The sequence below is a fragment of the Salvia splendens genome, chromosome 15 (assembly GCF_004379255.2).
Source record: "Salvia splendens isolate huo1 chromosome 15, SspV2, whole genome shotgun sequence".
Lineage (NCBI taxonomy): Eukaryota > Viridiplantae > Streptophyta > Magnoliopsida > Lamiales > Lamiaceae > Salvia > Salvia splendens.
In genome coordinates this window covers 26,779,087-26,798,451 of record NC_056046.1, presented here as the reverse complement: position 1 = coordinate 26,798,451, position 19,365 = coordinate 26,779,087, and the positions used below count along the sequence as shown (strand labels likewise).

The 19,365-nt window shown below is 40.8% G+C and overlaps 2 protein-coding genes across 2 annotated transcripts; both read right to left on the bottom strand.

Annotated features, from left to right (window-relative positions):
* Nucleotides 1–8,634: 8,634 nt before the first annotated feature.
* LOC121769343 (14-3-3-like protein GF14 iota) lies at nt 8,635–11,539 on the bottom strand. The gene is made up of 7 exons (XM_042166119.1): nt 11,382–11,539; nt 10,090–10,396; nt 9,536–9,623; nt 9,336–9,445; nt 9,107–9,252; nt 8,989–9,035; nt 8,635–8,908 (listed from the first exon to the last, which is right to left on the bottom strand). Exons 1-7 carry the CDS (start codon nt 11,452–11,454, stop codon nt 8,903–8,905), a joined length of 777 nt encoding a protein of 258 aa, XP_042022053.1. The 5' UTR covers nt 11,455–11,539; the 3' UTR covers nt 8,635–8,902.
* A 2,734-nt stretch (nt 11,540–14,273) lies between these two features.
* Nucleotides 14,274–19,040, bottom strand: LOC121766383 (probable methyltransferase PMT5). Its single transcript, XM_042162675.1, has 9 exons — nt 18,736–19,040; nt 17,620–18,556; nt 17,360–17,495; nt 16,921–17,161; nt 16,057–16,261; nt 15,767–15,918; nt 15,357–15,660; nt 14,909–15,041; nt 14,274–14,830 (listed from the first exon to the last, which is right to left on the bottom strand). Exons 2-9 carry the CDS (start codon nt 18,123–18,125, stop codon nt 14,681–14,683), a joined length of 1,827 nt encoding a protein of 608 aa, XP_042018609.1. The 5' UTR covers nt 18,126–18,556; nt 18,736–19,040; the 3' UTR covers nt 14,274–14,680.
* Between the last annotated feature and the right edge of the window lie 325 nt (nt 19,041–19,365).

Below are 19,365 nucleotides of genomic sequence, written 5' to 3'. Positions count from 1 at the left end.
TTATGACGGGTTGGTGGATCCTCATGACTTCCTGGGACGCTATCAGTATAATATGGCGAACCAGGGTCTCAATGAGGTCCATATGTGCAAGCTGTTCCCCGAGCTGCTTATCGGGAACGCGAGAAGGTGGTTCGATAGCCTCCCCCAAGGCAGCATTAGATCTTACCGAGATCTAATGGATGCTTTCCACAGGAGGTTCTTTCAGAAAGCGGAAGCCCGAAGCACTTCGGCTCAGCTGCTTTCTATACGTCAAGGTCGTGACGAAAAGATCAGCGACTTCATGACGAGGTTCCACAAGGAATGCCTACAAGTAGATTATCTCAACGATCTACTTGTCATTTCGGCATTCCAAAATGGAATCCTGCCCGGAGCTCTCTACAGAAAGCTCGTGGAATGCAGTCCGCAAACAGCTCAAGAGATGTGGGACATTGCGGACAAGTGTTCTCGTGCCGATGAGGCAGACCGTCGAAAACGGTCTTTAGACAGCTCATCTAGAGAAGACAAAAAGAAGCCCGATCATAGCGATCAGAGGCTTCCTCGCCGAACACCTTCCCCACCAAAGGAGGGATAGCGGTCATCCGAGGTGATCGAAAAAGAGCAAGTGTGTTCGCAGATTGCGCTTAAAAGTGCCGAGCAATCAGTTCGGCACCATCAAGCATAGCAATCACAGCAGCCGGAGTCAGAGGCAGGCGAAATGACCGAAGTCACACCGGAGCCGAACTCGATGGTGTACGGCACTGAAGCCGTGATTCCGGTTTAGATCGGCATACCCAGTCCCCGAACTCAATTTCTCCTCAGAAATGAATGGTGACGGACTGAGAGCCGAACTAGATCTTGCCGAAGAAAGAAGAGAATTGGCCTGCATAAAAGCAGCCAAGTACAAGGAGCAAGTAGCCCGGTATTATAACCAAAGGGTGAAAAAGCTGCAATTTCAAGTGGGAGATCTCGTCTTGAGAAACAACGAAGTAAGCCGAGCAGAAAAGCTGGGCGAACTCGAACCCACATGGGAAGGTCCATATCGGGTGTCAGAAGTCCTCGGCAAAGGGTCTTACAAATTGACTCACGTGTCAGGAGCACAAGTACCCCGAACATGGTACGTTTCCAACCTCAAAAAGTTCCATTTGTAAGAGACAGTCCGGTCAGTCAGTCTTGAGTTCTGTTCGGTCAATGTGCTTTCTTTGGTTTGCTTGGTCTTTGTTTGTCTCTGTGCGTTTTATCTGTGCGTTTTGTCTGTCTATGTGCGTGTCGTCTCTTACAAATGTTACTGAGGTGTCTTGTTCTTCGAAGGCTGATCCCCTTTTTAGAACATATATAAGCTAACGATTGTGAGTCAAAGCTTCTAAAGAGGATACAAGACCACAATTCAGCTTAAACAAGCAGTTCGTCTGAAACGAGCTGCAATAAGCTAACGATTGCGAGTCAAAGCTTCTAAAGAGGATACAAGACCACAATTCAGCTTAAACAAGCAGTTCGTCTGAAACGAGCTGCAATAAGCTAACGATTGCGAGTCAAAGCTTCTAAAGAGGATACAAGACCACAATTCAGCTTAAACAAGCAGTTCGTCTGAAACGAGCTGCAATAAGCCAACGATTGTGAAGTCCAAGCTTCTAAAGAGGATACAAGACCGCAATTCGGCTTAAGAATCAAGCACTTCGTCTGAAACAAACTGCAACGAAAGTCCGATTCTCGCGATAAAACTTGCCTGAATTAGGACAAGGGAAAGTCCGATCCCCAAATTAGGACAACGGAAAGTCCGATCCGAGCGATAAAACTCGCCAAATTAGGACACAAGACGAGTCCGGTCAAAGATGTTTATTTCATCAGACCAAAGACGAGTCCGGTCAAAGATGTTTATTTCATCAGACCAAAGACGAGTCCGGTCAAAGATGTTTATTTCATCAGACCAAAGACGAGTCCGGTCAAAGATGTTTATTTCATCAGACCAAAGACGAGTCCGGTCAAAGATGTTTATTTCATCAGACCAAAGACGAGTCCGGTCAAAGATGTTTATTTCGTCAGACCAAAGACGAGTCCGGTCTAAGATGTTTATTTCATCAGACCAAAGACGAGTCCGGTCAAAGATGTTTATTTCATCAGACCAAAGACGAGTCCGGTCAAAGATGTTTATTTCATCAGACCAAAGACAAGTCCGGTCAAAGAAGTTTACTTCATAAGACCGAGGACAAGTACGATGAAATTTTTTTCGCTAAGCTGTAAATACACAGTGTTAGAAGCGGAAACAAAATTTCATTTTCAAATCTTGTTCGGCACACAACTCCGCTACCCTACAAGATGGCGTTACGCTATTACAAAGGACTATTCTACTGTCCAGGGTTGCTAAAGTTGAGCCATCTATTCACAAAATCCTCGTGAAGCTGAGTTCGGGCGTTCCAGGCAGCTGCAGAATAAGCAGGTCGACGAGATGCTCTAATCGACCTGCCACCTCTTCTCTGAGCCCGGGAAGCCCTAGCACCTCGGCGGCGAAGAGTCTCTTCACGAAGCATTTGTTGATCTTGCTCACTCATAATCACAGCTCCTCTACGAACTTCAGCCTGTTCTCGTCTTGACGTTTCTGGCTGTTCCAGAGTTCGTTGCTGACTTGGAGTACGGTTTTGAGCAAGTGAATCAAGGGTTTGAGCTGGAGTATGAACATCTGTTGGCGGGAAATGCCTAAGGAATCTCTCGATTGGAGGACGCCGGGAAAGAACGATGTCGTACCGAGAAGCCCAGCGCCGCAATGATTTCACAACTTGTTGGCAAGCCGAGCTCTCCAGCGCATTGTTCCTCCGGAGTACATGATATTCCTCCCACAGTTCGTCAACTCGTTCCTGAACTTCTGAGATGGTCATTCCCCCGCGCCTGCTGATGAAATCCTCATACGCAGTCCTCTCAGCCACGGCGGTATTCAGCTCGGCCTCCAGATCTTTCTTTTCGGACTCTAAGTCCCTATTATCGGCCTCCAGCTTCATTGAACGAGCCAAGAGTTCGTCATTCTTCATCTGGTCAGCTATAGCTCTTTTCTCAGCTTCGTCTAAAGCCGAAGAGTACAGCCGCTTCCAGTGAAGTACCTCCAGCTCCTTGAGAGTTAAGAATACAAAGCAGCTACGTCAGTTCGGCATTTCAGCTTACCGAGCAGGTAGTAAACCACAACAGGAGTAAGAGAGTACGAAAGGCTATACGAAGACACAAGAGCAGAAAGAAGAATTTTTTCATTCACAAGGAAAATTTTTTACACTAGGAGGGCTTCAAGGCCATTTCACAAGGAAGAAATTAGACTAAGAGAAGGGAGACGAAATCATACTCCGCCAGCTTCGTCTCCGGCTCCTTGGTCTGGTTCAGCTTCTTTCTCCTGAGCTACCTCAGCCTCGGCCTCGCATCCTGCCGGCCTCACCTCCGCCTCCTGATCGGCTTCCTTCTCCGGATGCCCGGCCCGCTCGACTTCGGCCTCCAGCTCCAGCAGCTCGGCCTCACCCTCTCCGTTGTAAGTCGAAGCGGGTGAAACGGGTCCCACGGAGGCAAAGATAGCCTCCAGGTTCTCGTCCCGATCAGCTCGACAACTCCGGACTCGGTCTGCAGAAAGCAGGACCGAGGATGAAGCGAGCTCCTCAAGGAGCGGCAGATTCTGAAGCCGAGCCGCTATCTCTCGGCTATACAGAGGCAGCACGACGTCGGCCCCCTGCTCGCCCTTATCGGTAATTAGCCTTACCAGACTACCGACAAAGGCCGAGAACTGGCTGCTCAAAAAGAGTTTCTCCGTATAAACACGGAGAGCCTCCCCTTGGGCAACCACGGCAGCAGCATCCCTCCGTTTCGTCTGCTCTCGCTGGATGACGAGCTGGTTTTTGGCAAACTGAGCTTCATCCTGGGCCGAAATCCTAGCAGCTCTGGCCTTCTCAAAGTTAGCCTCAGCCTGTTCGGCCCGATGACAAGCAGCCGCCAACTTCCTCTGCATCTCAGCATAGTCGTTGGACGCTTTGGAGAGTTCGACGGCGACGAGCTTGGAGAGCATATCGTTCCTCTGAAAATGAGTAAAGAAAAAAGTCAACAAAGGGGCCACAAAAAATACAGGAAAAAAGCAAGGCCAGAAAATCAAGAAGAGAATTCACCTCGGCGAAGTCCGTGGGCCATAAAAACGGCTCACAGATATGTTCCGAAGGAGGCGCCAAGACCACGTCTTTCTCTGGCGCTCTCGGGGGCTTCTGGGCCTTCCCCTTCCCCTTTGCCGAAGTCGACTCCGGCTTCTTCGGATCCGAAGAGGTTTTTTGCCTTTTCGGAGTCCTCTCGGCATCAGACGCCGAGCTGGTGGTTTTCGGCCTCTCCGGCTCCTTGGACTCCGAAGATTTTCGGGTAGCCTTGTTCAACATGTACACTGCCAAAAAGCAAGGAAACAAGGTTAGTTTTCGCTGCTAAAGCAGTAAAGCATAAAAAAGAAATCCTCACCCTCAGTTTCTTCGTCCGAAGACGAGATATTGAACACGAGGTCGCCCTTGACGAGCTCAGTTTCCGAGTATTGTTTCCTAATCATAGGAATCTTATTGAGCTCGCCCTCGAGCTCGGCCAACGGTTCTAACCGAGGATGAGGAATCACGGACTCCGGCCCTCTCCAGGGGAAGCCCGGAGCCGCTGTCCTATTATAAAAAAAGAAGCGGTTTTGCCATTTCGGCCACTTGGTTTTGCAGAATGCCCTAAAAGGCTGTAAGGGGATCAAGTAAAACCAAGATCCCTTCCTTTTAAATTGGAAAAAATTAAGGATTGCCCGCAGAGACAGATCCTTATCTAGCCTACGGAGTTCGGCAGCAAAAGCCGACAAGTGCCTCCAAGAATTCGGAGTCACCTGACCTAAAGGGAGTTGAAAAAAATCTAGAAGCTCTATAAAAGGTGGGGGAAGAGGGAAACGAAGCCCGCATTCTAAGCAGGCTTCGTAAACGGTGGCATAACCCTCCGGCGGGTCGTTAGCCCTATGATCATCGTCGGGAACCACCGCCTTCCCCCCGGGAAGAAGATATTTTTCGTGTAGAGATATCACGGTGTCCTTACTCAAGACGCTGTGAAAGTATTCTACAGTCTTCTCTCCGGACTCTTTCCGGCTAGAAGACCCCTTGCCCCCTTTCCTACCGCTACCTAACTCGGAAGAAGAAGAAGAAGACATGGTTCTTACTCTTTGCAAAATCTGAAGAAATTCTGAAGAAATTCTTGAAAGCGGAAGGAAATTTTTACGCAAAGGAGATAGAGTGCAGAAGAAGCAGTCGCAAAAGTGCTTCAATGATGAAGAAAGGAGGTATTTATCAGGTTCGGCGAAGATTTCAAAATCGTCGCACCGTTTCGAATCCCACCTTTTCAGGATTCAACGGCCGGATTTTACTGTCGCATTTAATGCAGTCACGTGCAAGGCACGTCCCCTGACATCAGCCCCCCCCCTGCCTTTATCCAGGATGCCGAAGTGACTCACTTCGCCGAAGTGATTCACTTCGCCCTTCGGGGGGGGTAGTGATGGGGTTCATCAGACCGAGGACAAACATCAACTTACCCCGTACCTTTATCCAGAATGCCGAAGTGATTCACTTCACTTTTCGGGGGGGGTAGTGATGGAGTACGTACTAAACAAGCCCAACAGCAGCAAAGCCCATCAGCCTAAAGCCCAAGAAAGAGTATCAGTTCGGCATGACTAAAGAGTTCAGTTCGGCACAACCAAAGAGTTCGGCCCCAGCCTACAGCTCGGTAAAAGCCAACCAATCAAACTCTGCTCTCAGGTCGGCAAAAGCTGCTCGGCAATAATTCAGCAGTTCGGTCTCAGTATTCGACCGAACTAGGAGATAGTGGACTCATGCAGGATTTCCACCTCCACTACACCCACGATCTATTTAGCGGTGTCAAGCAGTCATTAACTCATGCAGGATAGTGGACCCATGCAAGATCGCCACGATCTCCACGACATCCACTACCTAGTAAATGGCTGCATGCCACGATCTAGGTCAATGTATAAATAGAACCTAGATCAGATAGATAGGGTTACGTTCTAAGACTTTCTCTCGATCTCTAGAGATAAAAGACAAAATAGCAAGTCTGTATTGTAAGCTGTAAGAAAACAGATCAAGCAATACAACTCTGCCCTCTTTTCTTCCCGTGGACGTAGATTTACCTCAGTAAATCGAACCACGTAAATTCATCGTGTCGTGATCTGTGTTTTCCAGCATTCACTACATCAAAAGTTCGCCAATTCATCAATGACCAAGAAACAAACACACTATCTATTTCCACTAATACTCCAACCCTTTTGTAAGTTCATTCTCACGCATCAGTTCAGTCTTCAAAGATGCATTCTTTCCGAATTCCAAAATTATTTGCACATTTCTGTTATGAAGTTTTGTGGAAGGGAGATGATCTTGATTGATGATTGAAAGAGATGTTAGTTAGAGATTGATATGCAAAGAAACAATGAATTTGCATATAATAACGTCGACACAATTGGGAAATTGCTTAGTGAGTTTAAAAAAGGGAAATTATAATCTCATGCTTGTTTTAAATGGAATGCTCAAGATTCCAAATACATTTATATTAAGACTACATAAAACTAGTAGTAATACTCAAAATAAGAAATTATATCCCACTGTAGGAATCAAAGTGAAAACCTTTTAGTCTTATTGGTGACAACATAGTAGTATGATGTTTTTCCTTTCACCTTACACTAAACTAAAACAAAAAACTTTCTCAAATTTTGTGAGTTAAAAAGGCATAATATAGAAAATATTCTTTTAAATTTGAGTTTAGTGTAAATGGTTAAAGTAAAATCATATTTGATCGGACAATTATAGTGAAATATGTTTGAGTTTAATGTAAATAGTTGGAGATGCTCTTATATCGGTAGTTCAAGGCAATAAAAATATAAATGTGAAATTATCATTATTTCTTCTTTTCAGTAAGAAAATTTTTTTTGTCTTTGTTTGTTGCCAAAAATTATACCCAAAAATGTAATTTAATTCTTGATATTTGAATTCATGTGTGTATTTATTTAACAAAAAAAGTAAAAAGATTCAGACTGATGCAACTACTTTACATGATTATTTTCCTAATTTCAAGATTCTTACTTAAGATTGTTTTAATAATAATAATAATAATAATAATAATAATAATAATAATAATAATAATAATGGTAGTATTGATACTTGGTAAGCTTGGATTTTGCATGTATTTAGGGATAGAAATTGATTGATATTCATGTATATTTGGCCAAAAGAGCAATTATATATCATATTTTCTATATTCTGGTATTTTGACCATTTTGTGAGAGATATGCTTAAAAACATGTGAAAACAAGCCAAAAATATTTTTATCACTCAACAAGGCAAGGTGGATAAGTGAAGGAAGTAAGAATGTCAATAGTAATCCTACTGCCAAGACGAACTTCAAATTCTCTCAAATGGATACCATCCTCTTCGTCTTCGAAAGATCTTTGCATGGATACCTTGAACGTGTCAATCAAAGTTTGGTAGAGAAAGTTATGGCCGTTTTACGAAGACTGCGCTGGAGCCAGCGCAGTTTCGGCGACTCGCCGAAAAGTGCCATTTTTCCAAAATCACCTTAGCGACTCGCCAAGTGGAAAGTCAACGACCTACTGGAACCTGCACGGACGATTTCGACTAAAATTCGGACTTCAACCTATAAAAGGGCACCAAACACGACTCCTAATGCACCATTCACACCCAAAACACCCAAAAATCGTCCTAGAGCAAGAGGAAGACTTCCAGGAGACTTTAATCAACGATTAGAAGACTTCCATCCATTCAACTCTTCTCCGTGACATCCATTCTCCTTGTTGTTCGTGTTTCCATTTTTTCCAACGAATATTTTGTTAGAATTCCTATGAGCAGTAGCTAAATACTTTCGTAGGGTTTTTGGTGAAGACTACATGCTTATGTTATAATATATGCAATTGAACCTTTTTACTTAGCTCTTGTGATTGTTTTGCTTGTACTTGTGCTTTTATTGTTTTTGTGCCTGATCAATATGAGAACTATGTCCGTTTAGTTAGATTAATCAAGAGATAGCTAGCTTTACGTGGTTAAGGGAACGAGAACAATACATTAAGTTTATATGTCCGTTTAGTTTGAAAAAAATTGATAAAAAGCTCTATGAAGAACTTACCACGAAATAAATGAAAATAACCATGAACTTGAGAGATTTAAAGGGAGAAAATAACTCGGTAGAGGTGAGAAATGGTGACAAATTCGACAGATGTGTAGAAGAGAAATCGGGTATTGCATCTTTTGTTCCGTATTTTTTAAAAGAATAACAGTTTTAGGCTTAGGAATCAGAATCCCAGTTTTTCTATTAACTTTTCCTAATTTTAGAAATCAGATTACGTTGTTTCTTTTCTTAGTTTATTTCATTTTTCTTATTACTGAAATAAACATTAAATTTTAAAATTTCAGGAATCAGATTACTTTTCTATTCTAGATAGAATAATGACAAATAAATGTAACCTTATGGGTTATCATAGTTTTAAAATTTCACGCAAATTTTGAGAAATTTTGAATCATGATAAATTCCCCACAAAGCCTAAATTTGTAATTATTGCAACCGAATTTTAAATTAATGAAAAAATGTCGAAATTTGTGATTTTGGATCCAATAGCACTTGAAGAATCATGAGATGCCACATTCTATTCAAGAATCAAACTGTCTCAGCATAAGCCAAATGTGATATTGTTAGGGGTAAAATTTGCAGGCAAACTAACATAACAAAAATGTGTAAATATTAATCACCATTATGTTCTGACATTAGGGGATTCGATCTTTACCCAACTCTCCCTACAATTGCTGCTTAACTTGGGAAGCTTGAAACACATGACACAACACCTTTTGGAAGAACATGAAGATTTAGATGCAAATCTTGCGCCACGGCATTAATTCTGCAGGAGAAAACGAACGTCTCAGTAGATATTATTGATTGGCTGGGATATGTTAAAACAAAAGGAAATCAAAATTTCACCTCAGCTTCTGCTGGTTTGGATTCATCAGCATTCACATTCTCCTCCCCTAAACAGGGAAAAATGCAGTTACATACGAGTCATTTCTACGCAGTAAGACGAATAAAACTTATTGTTTACCATCTTCTGGCAAATCAGAGGTCCAGAGAGTGAGGTTATCTCTCAAAAGCTGCATAATCAAAGTGCTATCTTTGTAAGACTCTTCACTCAGAGTGTCCAAATCAGCAATGGCCTCGTCAAATGCTTGCTTAGCCAAATGGCACGCCCTGCCAATTAATAGTGTTACCATCACAGATCTGAAGATATCTAAGAACGATGCATTGCATCGTAATATACTTGACAAGATTACCTTTCGGGTGAATTCATGATCTCGTAGTAGAACACTGAAAAGTTCAAAGCAAGACCAAGACGGATAGGATGGGTAGAGGGCAGATCTGTATTTGCGATGGCAGATGCAGCCTACATTCGGAAACAAAAAACATTTCAGCAATATAATCAATTATGTTGAACTAAGATTGGTTTATTAGTTATCTTTGTTGGGTAACATGCCTCGTAGCCCTTGAGGGACAGATCCGCTGCCTCTTTCTTTTCTTGATCAACCTTGAACTCAGCAAGGTAGCGACAGTAATCACCTTTCCTGTAAAATACAAGGTAGAGAACTGATTCAGTAAGATCAAACCAATTTTAGCCAGAATGAAAATGTGAAATGCATGATGAGGTTCGTGATAACAACATCCTCTAATTCACTTCTCCAATCGAATCATTAACTTAAAAATGTAGGGTTTCAGACTCAATCGAGAAGCATATGCCTTCTTTTCACTTCTGCATAATTAAAGTGCATCATAAGTATTGCATGACAGTAACGAACAAAAGATCCCATGCTTCTAGCGCACGACTCCTATGATTACCAATAGAGATAGGTGGTGTTCGGTTTCCAAGATAAATAGTACCAAGATATAATCTAGGATTGAGTTGGCTATAACTAATGATCACATGATTATCCATCTAAGATTGAGTTGTAGGATTCAATCTCATGAACCAAACACATACATATATAATCAATCCCCATAGTATACAAAAAGGGATTGTTTAATTTCACTCACATCTTGTGGAAGAAAACAGTTGCTTCAGCTGATGCAGAAGTGGGAATGAGATGCTTGTCGATGACAGCCAGTATGTCGTGGCAAATCTTGGACAGCTCATTCTCAACTTTGAGACGATACTCCTTAATGAGCTTGACATTGTTGTCATGCCCCTTGGACTCTTCCTTCTGCTCAATGGAAGACATGATTCTCCACGAAGCTCTACGAGAACCAATCACATTCTTGTAACCCACAGAAAGTAGGTTTCTTTCATCTACAGACAGCTCAATATCTAGCAATGCAACATTTTTCATGCTTTCCACCATTTCTGCCAAGTCCCATTTAACATGAATTAAGCTTATAATTGTAATGACCATAGTCATAGATAGAAAACAATACTGCTCCCTCCAATCCCAACTAAGTTGAGTCGTATTCCTCTTTGGATTTGGAATGTCCCAACTAAATTAAGTCATTTACTTTTTTTGATAAAAAACAAATCATCTAATCACTCCTACTTTATTTCATCGTCTACTTTCCTCTCTCTTTATCTGTCTTACTTTATTCATCTCTCCTGCTTTTAAACACAATTTCTTAATTTTCGTGTCCAAAAGTTTCGACTCAACTTAGTTAGGAGGGAGGGTGTAACACATTTTCCCACTCTTACTTTACTATCTCGTACTTTTTCATCTCTCCTAGTTTATCACTTTTTTATTTAATACTCCCTCCGTCCGCGAATAGGAGTCTCATTCATTTCCGACACGGGTTTTAATAAATGTTAAGAAAAGTGAATGAAAGAAAGTTAATGGAATATGAGTCCCACTTGTATATATTAGTTTTAAATGATATGCGAGTGGAATGAGTTGGTGGAATGTGGGGCTTCTTTACCATTTATGACAATTATGAACCGGGACTCCTATTCGCGGATGGACTAAAATGGAAAAAACGAGACTCTATTCGCGGACGGAGGGAGTACATTACACATTTTTTTCTTAATCTTGGTGCCAGAAAAAAAATGTCTCCACTACAATGGAACGGATGAAGTACATGATTACCACATAATACCTCATTTTCCCCTCTATGTTAAGATTGTAAATTATACTACTAAAATCCCTACCAACAAAAAAGGGATGGGAGAAAAAATAAATAAATCACAGAAATAGATTTGCAGTGGAATGAATCCCCAATTTCACATTGTAACCTATATTTTGAGTAAATAAAAAATGAAATTAGAAGAATAATGAGAGACACACAAGATCATATTGATAAAGTAAATAAGAAACAGATTGTAGAAAAAAGGTAATTTATTTTTATACCATCGTAGCGCTCAGCTTGTTCAGCGAGCTTGGCCAAGTAGACATGGGTCTCTCTCTCCTTCTCCGTCGACATTTTCTGGATTGAGGATGCGGAAACTCACCAATTAATTGTACAAGTAAAAGGAAAAAATGAAAACTTATGTGTTTTGATTTTCTTGGGAGAATGATATTTTATAAGAATGAAATGAATGTGAGTGGGCCGAGTGATGGATGCAGGGTCATTTCCGTAATTTTGGTTATGCTTCTTTGTTGTCGGCCTTTTTTAAATTTCGTAAATTTTTAAATCATTTTAATTCGGTTCGAAATTGAATCTAGACATAGTGGAATATATATGGGCCGCCACAACTTTGGTGGTGAATCATCTTTGGGCTATTATTGGATCAATCTGTTAATGACCCAATCTAATAAGGATAAATACGAACACGACATACTAAGAAAATCTCTAACCTGAACACGAATCAGATCTACTAACTTCAAATCTGAGCATGACATGAACCACCTTAGAGCATCCACAACCGTGCTCTTGCCAGCGGCACGGTTGTGGGCCCGGGCGGTACTATTCATGCCTGCTCTCTGGCAAGAGCACAACACCCACAACTGTGCTCTTCCGCAAGGACGAGCACAATTAATATAAAATTCAATTACACAAAAACATTTCCATAATATTAAAATTCATTTAAAACCCACAATAAATATTACAAATGACAAATAAAATTAAACATTGCATAATTAAAATCCTAAAAATTAAAAATTACATAATTAAAATCCTAAAAATTAAAAATTACATAATTAAAATCCTAAAAATTAAAAATGACACTACTCGTTGCCGAATTTCGCCCACATGTGGTTGATTAGGTCTTCTTGTAGTTGATTGTGGATTCGAGTATCGCGCATTGTGTGTCTTGTCTCGATCCTCTGGCCAACCGTCGTATGCTCGCCTCGGCGTAGGGGAGACCTCGCTGTTGAGCTTCCGGCTTCGTCCTCGTCGTAGAAGCTAGCCGCCCTCGGCCCTTCGTCGGCTATAATCATGTTGTGTAATATAATACACGTGAACATGATGTCGGCGATATTATTCACGTACCACAGCCGAGCCGGGGCCTTCACAATGTTGAATCGAGCTTGAAGGACCCCGAAGGCTCTTTCGACATCTTTCCGCGCTGACTCTTGACGCTGCGCAAAAAGAACCCGTCTCGGGTCGTGCGGGTTGTGGAGCGTCTTCACGAACGTCGACCACCTTGGGTAGATACCATCGGCGAGATAGTAACCCATGCGGTATATATTTCCGTTGATGGTGAAGTCGATCGCCGGTGCTACACCATTCATCACATCATTGAAGAGTGGTGACGAATATAGCACATTCAAGTCGTTGTTGGATCCAGCAACGCCGAAATATGCATGCCAAATCCATAGGCGGTAGTCGGCGACCGCCTCAAGGATAAGCGTTGGGCCGCCGCCTTTGTGACCGCTCAAGTGTTGCCCCCTCCAAGCAGTCGGACAATTCTTCCACCTCCAATGCATGCAGTCAATGCTGCCAAGCATTCCGGGAAAGCCATGGACTGATTCATGAAGACGAAGCAACCGTTGGCAATCATCAGTGGTGGGTGCTCGAAGGAATTCATCCCCAAAAGCAGAACGAACACCCTCGCAAAAATTCTTTAAACATAGGATTCCAGTGGACTCACCGATATGCAAATACTCATCGAAGTAGTCGGCAAAGTAGTCGGCAACGAGCCTTTCGTGGGCTCCCTCCCGGTCACGATGGATGTACCGTCGATTTGATCTGGTTCGTTGAGGAGGAGGAGCAGGGGTATTCGCCGCGACATATGCTTCGTAAGTGGCACGATGTTGTTCGTAGTATTCTTGTTCTTCGCGTTCCGCTTCCGCCATAATATGGGTGAAATCCATTTGAGATTTTGAGTGGGTGATGAATGTGTTGATAGTTTGTATGAGAATTATGAATGAGAGATGAATGAGAGATGATTTGATGTGATAAATGGATGATGAATGTGTGTATTTATAGATGATTTTGGGGAAAAAAAAAATAAAAAAAAATCAAAAAAATTCAGAAAAAACGGGAAAAAAACGGCCATATTTTTGGGATTTGGAAAATATTTTTTTTTTATTTTTTAGCATTATTTATAATTAAATACCGATTTTTAAAAAAAATAAATAAAAAAAAGTTTAAACACAACGGCTATGCCGTTGACGAATGGGAGCGCGCCACGTGTGCGTCCGCTGGCACGGACATGCTCGATACATCGAGCAGCGCCGTGCCAGCGGCGCGGCTGCAGCGGCGGCGGTCCTGCGCCTTGCCAACGGCGCGGACGGCGGTGGCGTCTTTCGCCACCGCTGCGGATGCTCTTAGGTCAACACGACATGATAAGTATTTTAAGAACAAATTCAGACTCCAGAAATCAAATTTCACGTTTCACTCACGCTACATACCTTAACTCAAATTTTAAAATAATATTATAAATTAATAATATTATTATATTATTTCTTAGCGGGTCCACCGAACCCTACACGAACATGACATGAATTTTTCGTGTTCTTAACAGGTCGACCCAATAAGGACAAAAACACAATAAGCTTAGACTCAAACCCATTAATTTCGTGCGAATTCGTTTCGAGTTATCGTACCATACCAAAAATTATCAGCCATAGCCACAATGTCATAACATTACAGTTATACTCTTCTAAATAATTACCACTCACTCTGTACATGAAAATTATGAACTATTTTCATTAAGGAATGGCGAGTAAGATTATGTAACATCTCGATGAACTTAATTTCCAAGATTCAAATTTGTACTACTCTATATAACAATTTATTTCAAATTTTATATATGAATGAGGTAAATTTCCCAAACCCAATAAATATGCAGCAAAGGGAGAAAAAGAACTCAGAATGTAGAACATAAAATTGAACTTTGTAGCAATCGCATGAGAAATACAAACATGATTGAATTACACAAATAATTAAAAAATATATTAAAAAACACAAGGATCAACTGTGCTACAATCATCCTTTAGAGAGGGAAAAATCTTCTTTTCCTTTGAACTGAAGCATCAAACATTAATCAGATATCTACAACCTCCAAAATTTCTCATCTCTGTATAGAATTACATTTCCTCTCCAGAAAAACGTGTCAGGAAACTTCCTCATTGCTTTAACTCCATCGTTTTACCATAGCTGATGTGATTTCATCTTCAGAGTGTCAAAAATTAGACAGAGCATGTTCGTTCAAAACAAACCGTGAGTGTCCTAGAGATGGTGAAATCTTTCGTACTAGGAAACCTCATTTTCTCAGAAACGGTTTCTGGCATACTAGCAGGCGCTGCTCGCTTCCATCTTGAAGGTCGATGACTCGGGCTTCCCACCGGAGCTGTGTCACAAGAGTTCGTGCTATCTCTATTTGACCAACCTTATCAGAAATTATAACCCATCCCTGCCACAAACAAGGTTCAGTAAAATCAAGATTTTGGTAGTGTTATCAGGTGGGAATTAAAAGCATTTGATAATTTACCTCAGGCCGAAGAATGCGGTCCATTTCGAAAATTAAATCAAGCATACTGCATCTCTCAGAAGCAAGGTGTGATAAAAGTCCATTAGCGTGAAGCATATCATACGTGCGAGGGTATGTGGGGAAAGGTTCACACCTGCATCATAAAAATTGTGATTTAAGTATATAGATATGAGGATATGGAACTTTCAGTCGCAGATTAGAAGACAGAAGGGTGGGACGACATGATATTTATAATTTCAACCAGAAATTTCACAAGGCAAAGAAGATGATCCGTCAAACTGCACATATCTACAGTAGACAGTTCTTTCGTTTACAGAAAATTGGTTAATTGGCTATTTTATGAAAAATTGATTGAAGATTTTAAGTTGGACTAGACAGATACAAGATATACATAATTTCAACTCCAACAATATACACAGGGAAGAGCATACCAGAATTAACATCTTACCAGTTATGCAAGACACCCGCAAAACCTTGATCAAGAATGACAGGAACTGTGTTATGTTGACCCACGGGAACGACATTCATTACCCACACAGACTTTCTTGCTTCCAAAAGGGCAGTATTTAAACCTCCGTAACGAGCATTCATGTCCATCACATTTCGAACCATATTGTATGGGGGCATTGGGTCTTCGTCACCAGGCCTCTTCGGATGGTCAGAAAAAATTAAGGGAGATAGCAGTGACCAATAATTTCTTATAGCAGATCTCCAGTACTCCGAGTCCTGAAATAAATCTTCAGGACTTATTCCTGTATTCAAATTGAATGTAATTAATTTGTTTGAACGGTGAAGATGGCAGTGCCAATCAAGCATGGATATTATACATCATAAGGCTTCAGACTACGTGTTACATACCATGGATAGCAAGCTCAGCAGAACTCAATGAACCAGAAGACCTGTTCTGAATTGGAATCCAACGCTTGGTACCAGTCCCACTTATACACTGTGCAAGCGGTTTATAGTAAGATTGGCCATCTTCCCCATTACAAAGGGGGAAAGTCTGCTTACTACAATCAGAACCAAAAATTTTAGACAGCAATTAACAGGAAAATTATAGGAATATGATGAATGAATAAATATATCATGTAGGAGAGGATCAGAACAAAGACGGAATAAGAACATATAAAAAAAGTAACAGCTCACACCTGGAGTAGCATTTAGCATCTGTGGTTTTCTGCCAGATGAAAGTTTCGTCTTGCTGTGCCAGAAGATTCCAGCAAAGTTTTGGCGTATATTCTTCAAGAGGAGTTGCTATGGCTCTTTTTGTTCCTTGCCGCCTTCTGGGTGAGGTTAAAACAAAGTACCCTCCAGGTTTGAGGACTCTGTCAACTTCAATAAGAAACATTCCATCTGATAGAGAGTAGCACATCATTAGCAACAGAAACCAGACAAGACGGTCTCTGTTCTAGAATCCAGCCACTTGAGTTTTCTTGTTTAGTTATCATAGATGTATTGAACTCGACTCAATTGAGCATACACATTGTATATAACTCTAGAGAGAAGTAGGATTTACATATAATGTGATTTGGTTGTATGAAAAAGGAAGGAAAAGCTTAAATCTACAATCACATTAAAAACAAAATTGCATACACAAAAGACTAAGTTGATTACTATTTCCCTAAGCAGGCTCGAGGTAGTTCATTAAAATAGCTAACAATCATAAGGTTCTTCATTGTATGTTATCCAACAAAATAACTCCTTATCTTAAATAAAAATCTTCTTCAACTGGAAGTCCACAACTGATGATTTAATGGTCATGATGTTTCTTATTACTCTGACATACTCTTCCTCTTATGCAATACTGCAATGCATTACAAGTATTCTTGCAAGAAATTGGCCCCACTGCTTATCGTTACTTGCATAAGTAAAATAGACTAATCAGAAAGAAACACACAGAAAATTAAAGACAACACGTAGGACCAAGGAAGAATGTCTCATAACAAGTGAAGCCTTGCACTAAGAAAAAACAGATTGAAAGAACACCATCCTAGAACGATCAGGGGAAGTACCTTTGTCATCCCAGAAAATACCACACTGAGTACAGTGAATCATGTCATATGACAAGGAAGGAAATGGTATCTGTTTTGAGATGAAATTTCCAATTACTGCTGGGAGACCTCTCTCAAGGGCTACCTGAACTTGGCTGCCAGTTGATTCATACGCCGCCATACAGACAGCCATCACCTTCAGTGAGAGCAGATGTGCACCAAAGCTACCAAATCCACACCCAATATCTAATACATTTTGCACCTGCAATGCAGCAGGAAAAGAATTCAATATGACAGAAGGAATATTAAATGATTTCCTGCACTAAAAGATGTACTAATATTGGTGCCAAGTGAAAAAATGACTTAAACAACCAATATGTTTTGACCTGAGTCACCTGACTCAAAAAATAAAGCCTGATTGAATTGGCAAATGCAGCTATTCTTGGTGATGAAAACTTACACCAGCTTCACGAAATTCAGTGTCACTCCCCAGTCCTATCATCTCAGCGATCTGGTGAGAGTAATCTTTCACGCCATCAACAACCATCTCACCATCCGAATGAAATGAAATTTGATTCTCTTCTAGTAACATCAGCCTGGAGCAGTTGCAACATCAACAGTTCAAATATTTTACTCACAAGAAGTTACTGAGTATATGAAATCTTTTACTCACCAGGTACTCAAAATGCAACTGAAAATGTAAAAAACAAGAAGGAATACCTTTTTGTCATGCTGCCCGATGAAAGAAATTGGTCTTTGCTCAGCTTCACATTTCCACTCCATATCACATCCCTTCCACTTGGCCAGGTCAAAGGGATTTTATAGTCCTTTGGGGGACGAACCAAACAATACTCTGTGTCTCGTGATACTTCACAATGACGATCAAGGTCCTCCCCATCTTTAAAACCAGATAGCAGGTTAGCAGATGAATTGTAGCAAGGAACATAGTTTTCTCGTTCCTTCCCACAGAGATCGAAATCCGTTGACGGATTGGTTCCTAATTTTCGCAATTCCAAGTAATCATTAACAGCTTGCTCTTTCAACCTTCTATAGCCCGAATAAATGTCAGGTCTTGTAGGATCAGTCACGGAATCGAGTGGATTAAAAGGAGAAGATCCCAATAGCGCAACCAAAACTAATACAATAACTAGAAACAAAAGCAACCAGTTGAGTGGCGGTCTAGGCCCAAAGGTCAATAATAGTTTATTGTACCAAGAGCTTCTCATGTCCAACTCTTGTGATCCTCTTCAAAATGAATGCAGAAAATTTCAAACTGGAGTTTGGTTATTGCTCCAAATTCAACCTCCAACAACTTTGGAGACCATAACCAATTATCAGATCACGAATAATATGATCAAAACTCCAAACTATCTCAGCTAGCATCGGCGCAAACCAATAATTCTGCAATTTCACATGATTCAGCTACCAATTATCCTAAGTTATGACGTATGTATTCAGATCGCGCAAACTTTCCCTTTTAGGGCTGCAAACATTCCATTCAGCAACTGCCTTCCTCACTAAAAGCCAAATTAACCGCCACAAATAGCCAAAAACAGCAACGCCGAACTCAAAACAATTAAAAAAAAAAGAAATTCAGTTCACAATCAATCACCACGAGAATTAAACAATAGAAGCCTTCAGATCAAGCCAGCCAAATCTGCATTACGGCATTACAACAAAAAAACATAAATCACTAACAGCATTCACTCCAAAAATCCACCTAGATCTCAAACTGATATCAGATCCACAAACAATACAATCAGCATTACCGACAGCAGCAAAAACAACACTCCGAGAAAAAATAAAAAAGAGGTGAAAAATTGAGCTTTTGCTCACCGGTATTTTGAAGTGCGCAGATATAGAAGGAAAAAGGTCAGGTCCACGGCGGTTAAGCAGCAAGGTTCGGATTCGCCATTGACATCTAGAGAGAGAGAAAGTTCTGAGCTGCTTTTCGGAGCCTATAATTGGGGGAAAAAATAAACAATAATTTAATGGATGGATTTATTTATTTAGTGTAACAGAAATTCGAATTTTCAAATGATTTGTGACTGATTTTGAGAACCAATTTCATCGCAAATTCAGGAACACAAAATCGAGCTGCAATTATTCTCTGCGTACATTTGTGTTCTACCCCACCATATTATTCCTAATTGTACTTTCACCCCACAAACTATCTTCAAATCTCCATAAAAGGAAATAAGTATAATAGAAGAGTCGACGCCATGTAAATTCAAATTCAAATTTTAATAATAGAGTTGATCAGTCATGGTATATATTAATTAATCTCATAAATAATGATTATGAGACAATTAGTCGTCTAAGTTCTAACCACTCCTTTTAATGACAAAATTATATTATCTCTATTGCAAGTTAATTCGTAGTATTAATTTTTGAAAAGTCACAAGTAACAGGTTAACTGAGTCGTTCTTTTTCTAAATCAATCATTTGAATATTTCATAGTCCTAC

Bases quoted from the DNA above. Each gene is read 5' to 3' on its own strand.
- LOC121769343 (XM_042166119.1), bottom strand. From the start codon at position 11,454: ATGTCGACGGAGAAGGAGAGAGAGACCCATGTCTACTTGGCCAAGCTC. The intron at 9,624-10,089 runs GTGAGTGAAATT...TGTATTTTACAG, and splicing joins ACTGTTTTCTTCCACAAGAT to GAAAGGTGATTACTGTCGCT. The intron at 9,253-9,335 runs GTAATCTTGTCA...ATTAATTGGCAG, and splicing joins ATCATGAATTCACCCGAAAG to GGCGTGCCATTTGGCTAAGC.
- LOC121766383 (XM_042162675.1), bottom strand. From the start codon at position 18,125: ATGAGAAGCTCTTGGTACAATAAACTATTATTGACCTTTGGGCCTAGA. The intron at 17,162-17,359 runs GTAAGTTTTCAT...GCTGCATTGCAG, and splicing joins CTGAATTTCGTGAAGCTGGT to GTGCAAAATGTATTAGATAT. The intron at 16,262-16,920 runs GTACTTCCCCTG...ACTCTCTATCAG, and splicing joins TATTTTCTGGGATGACAAAG to ATGGAATGTTTCTTATTGAA.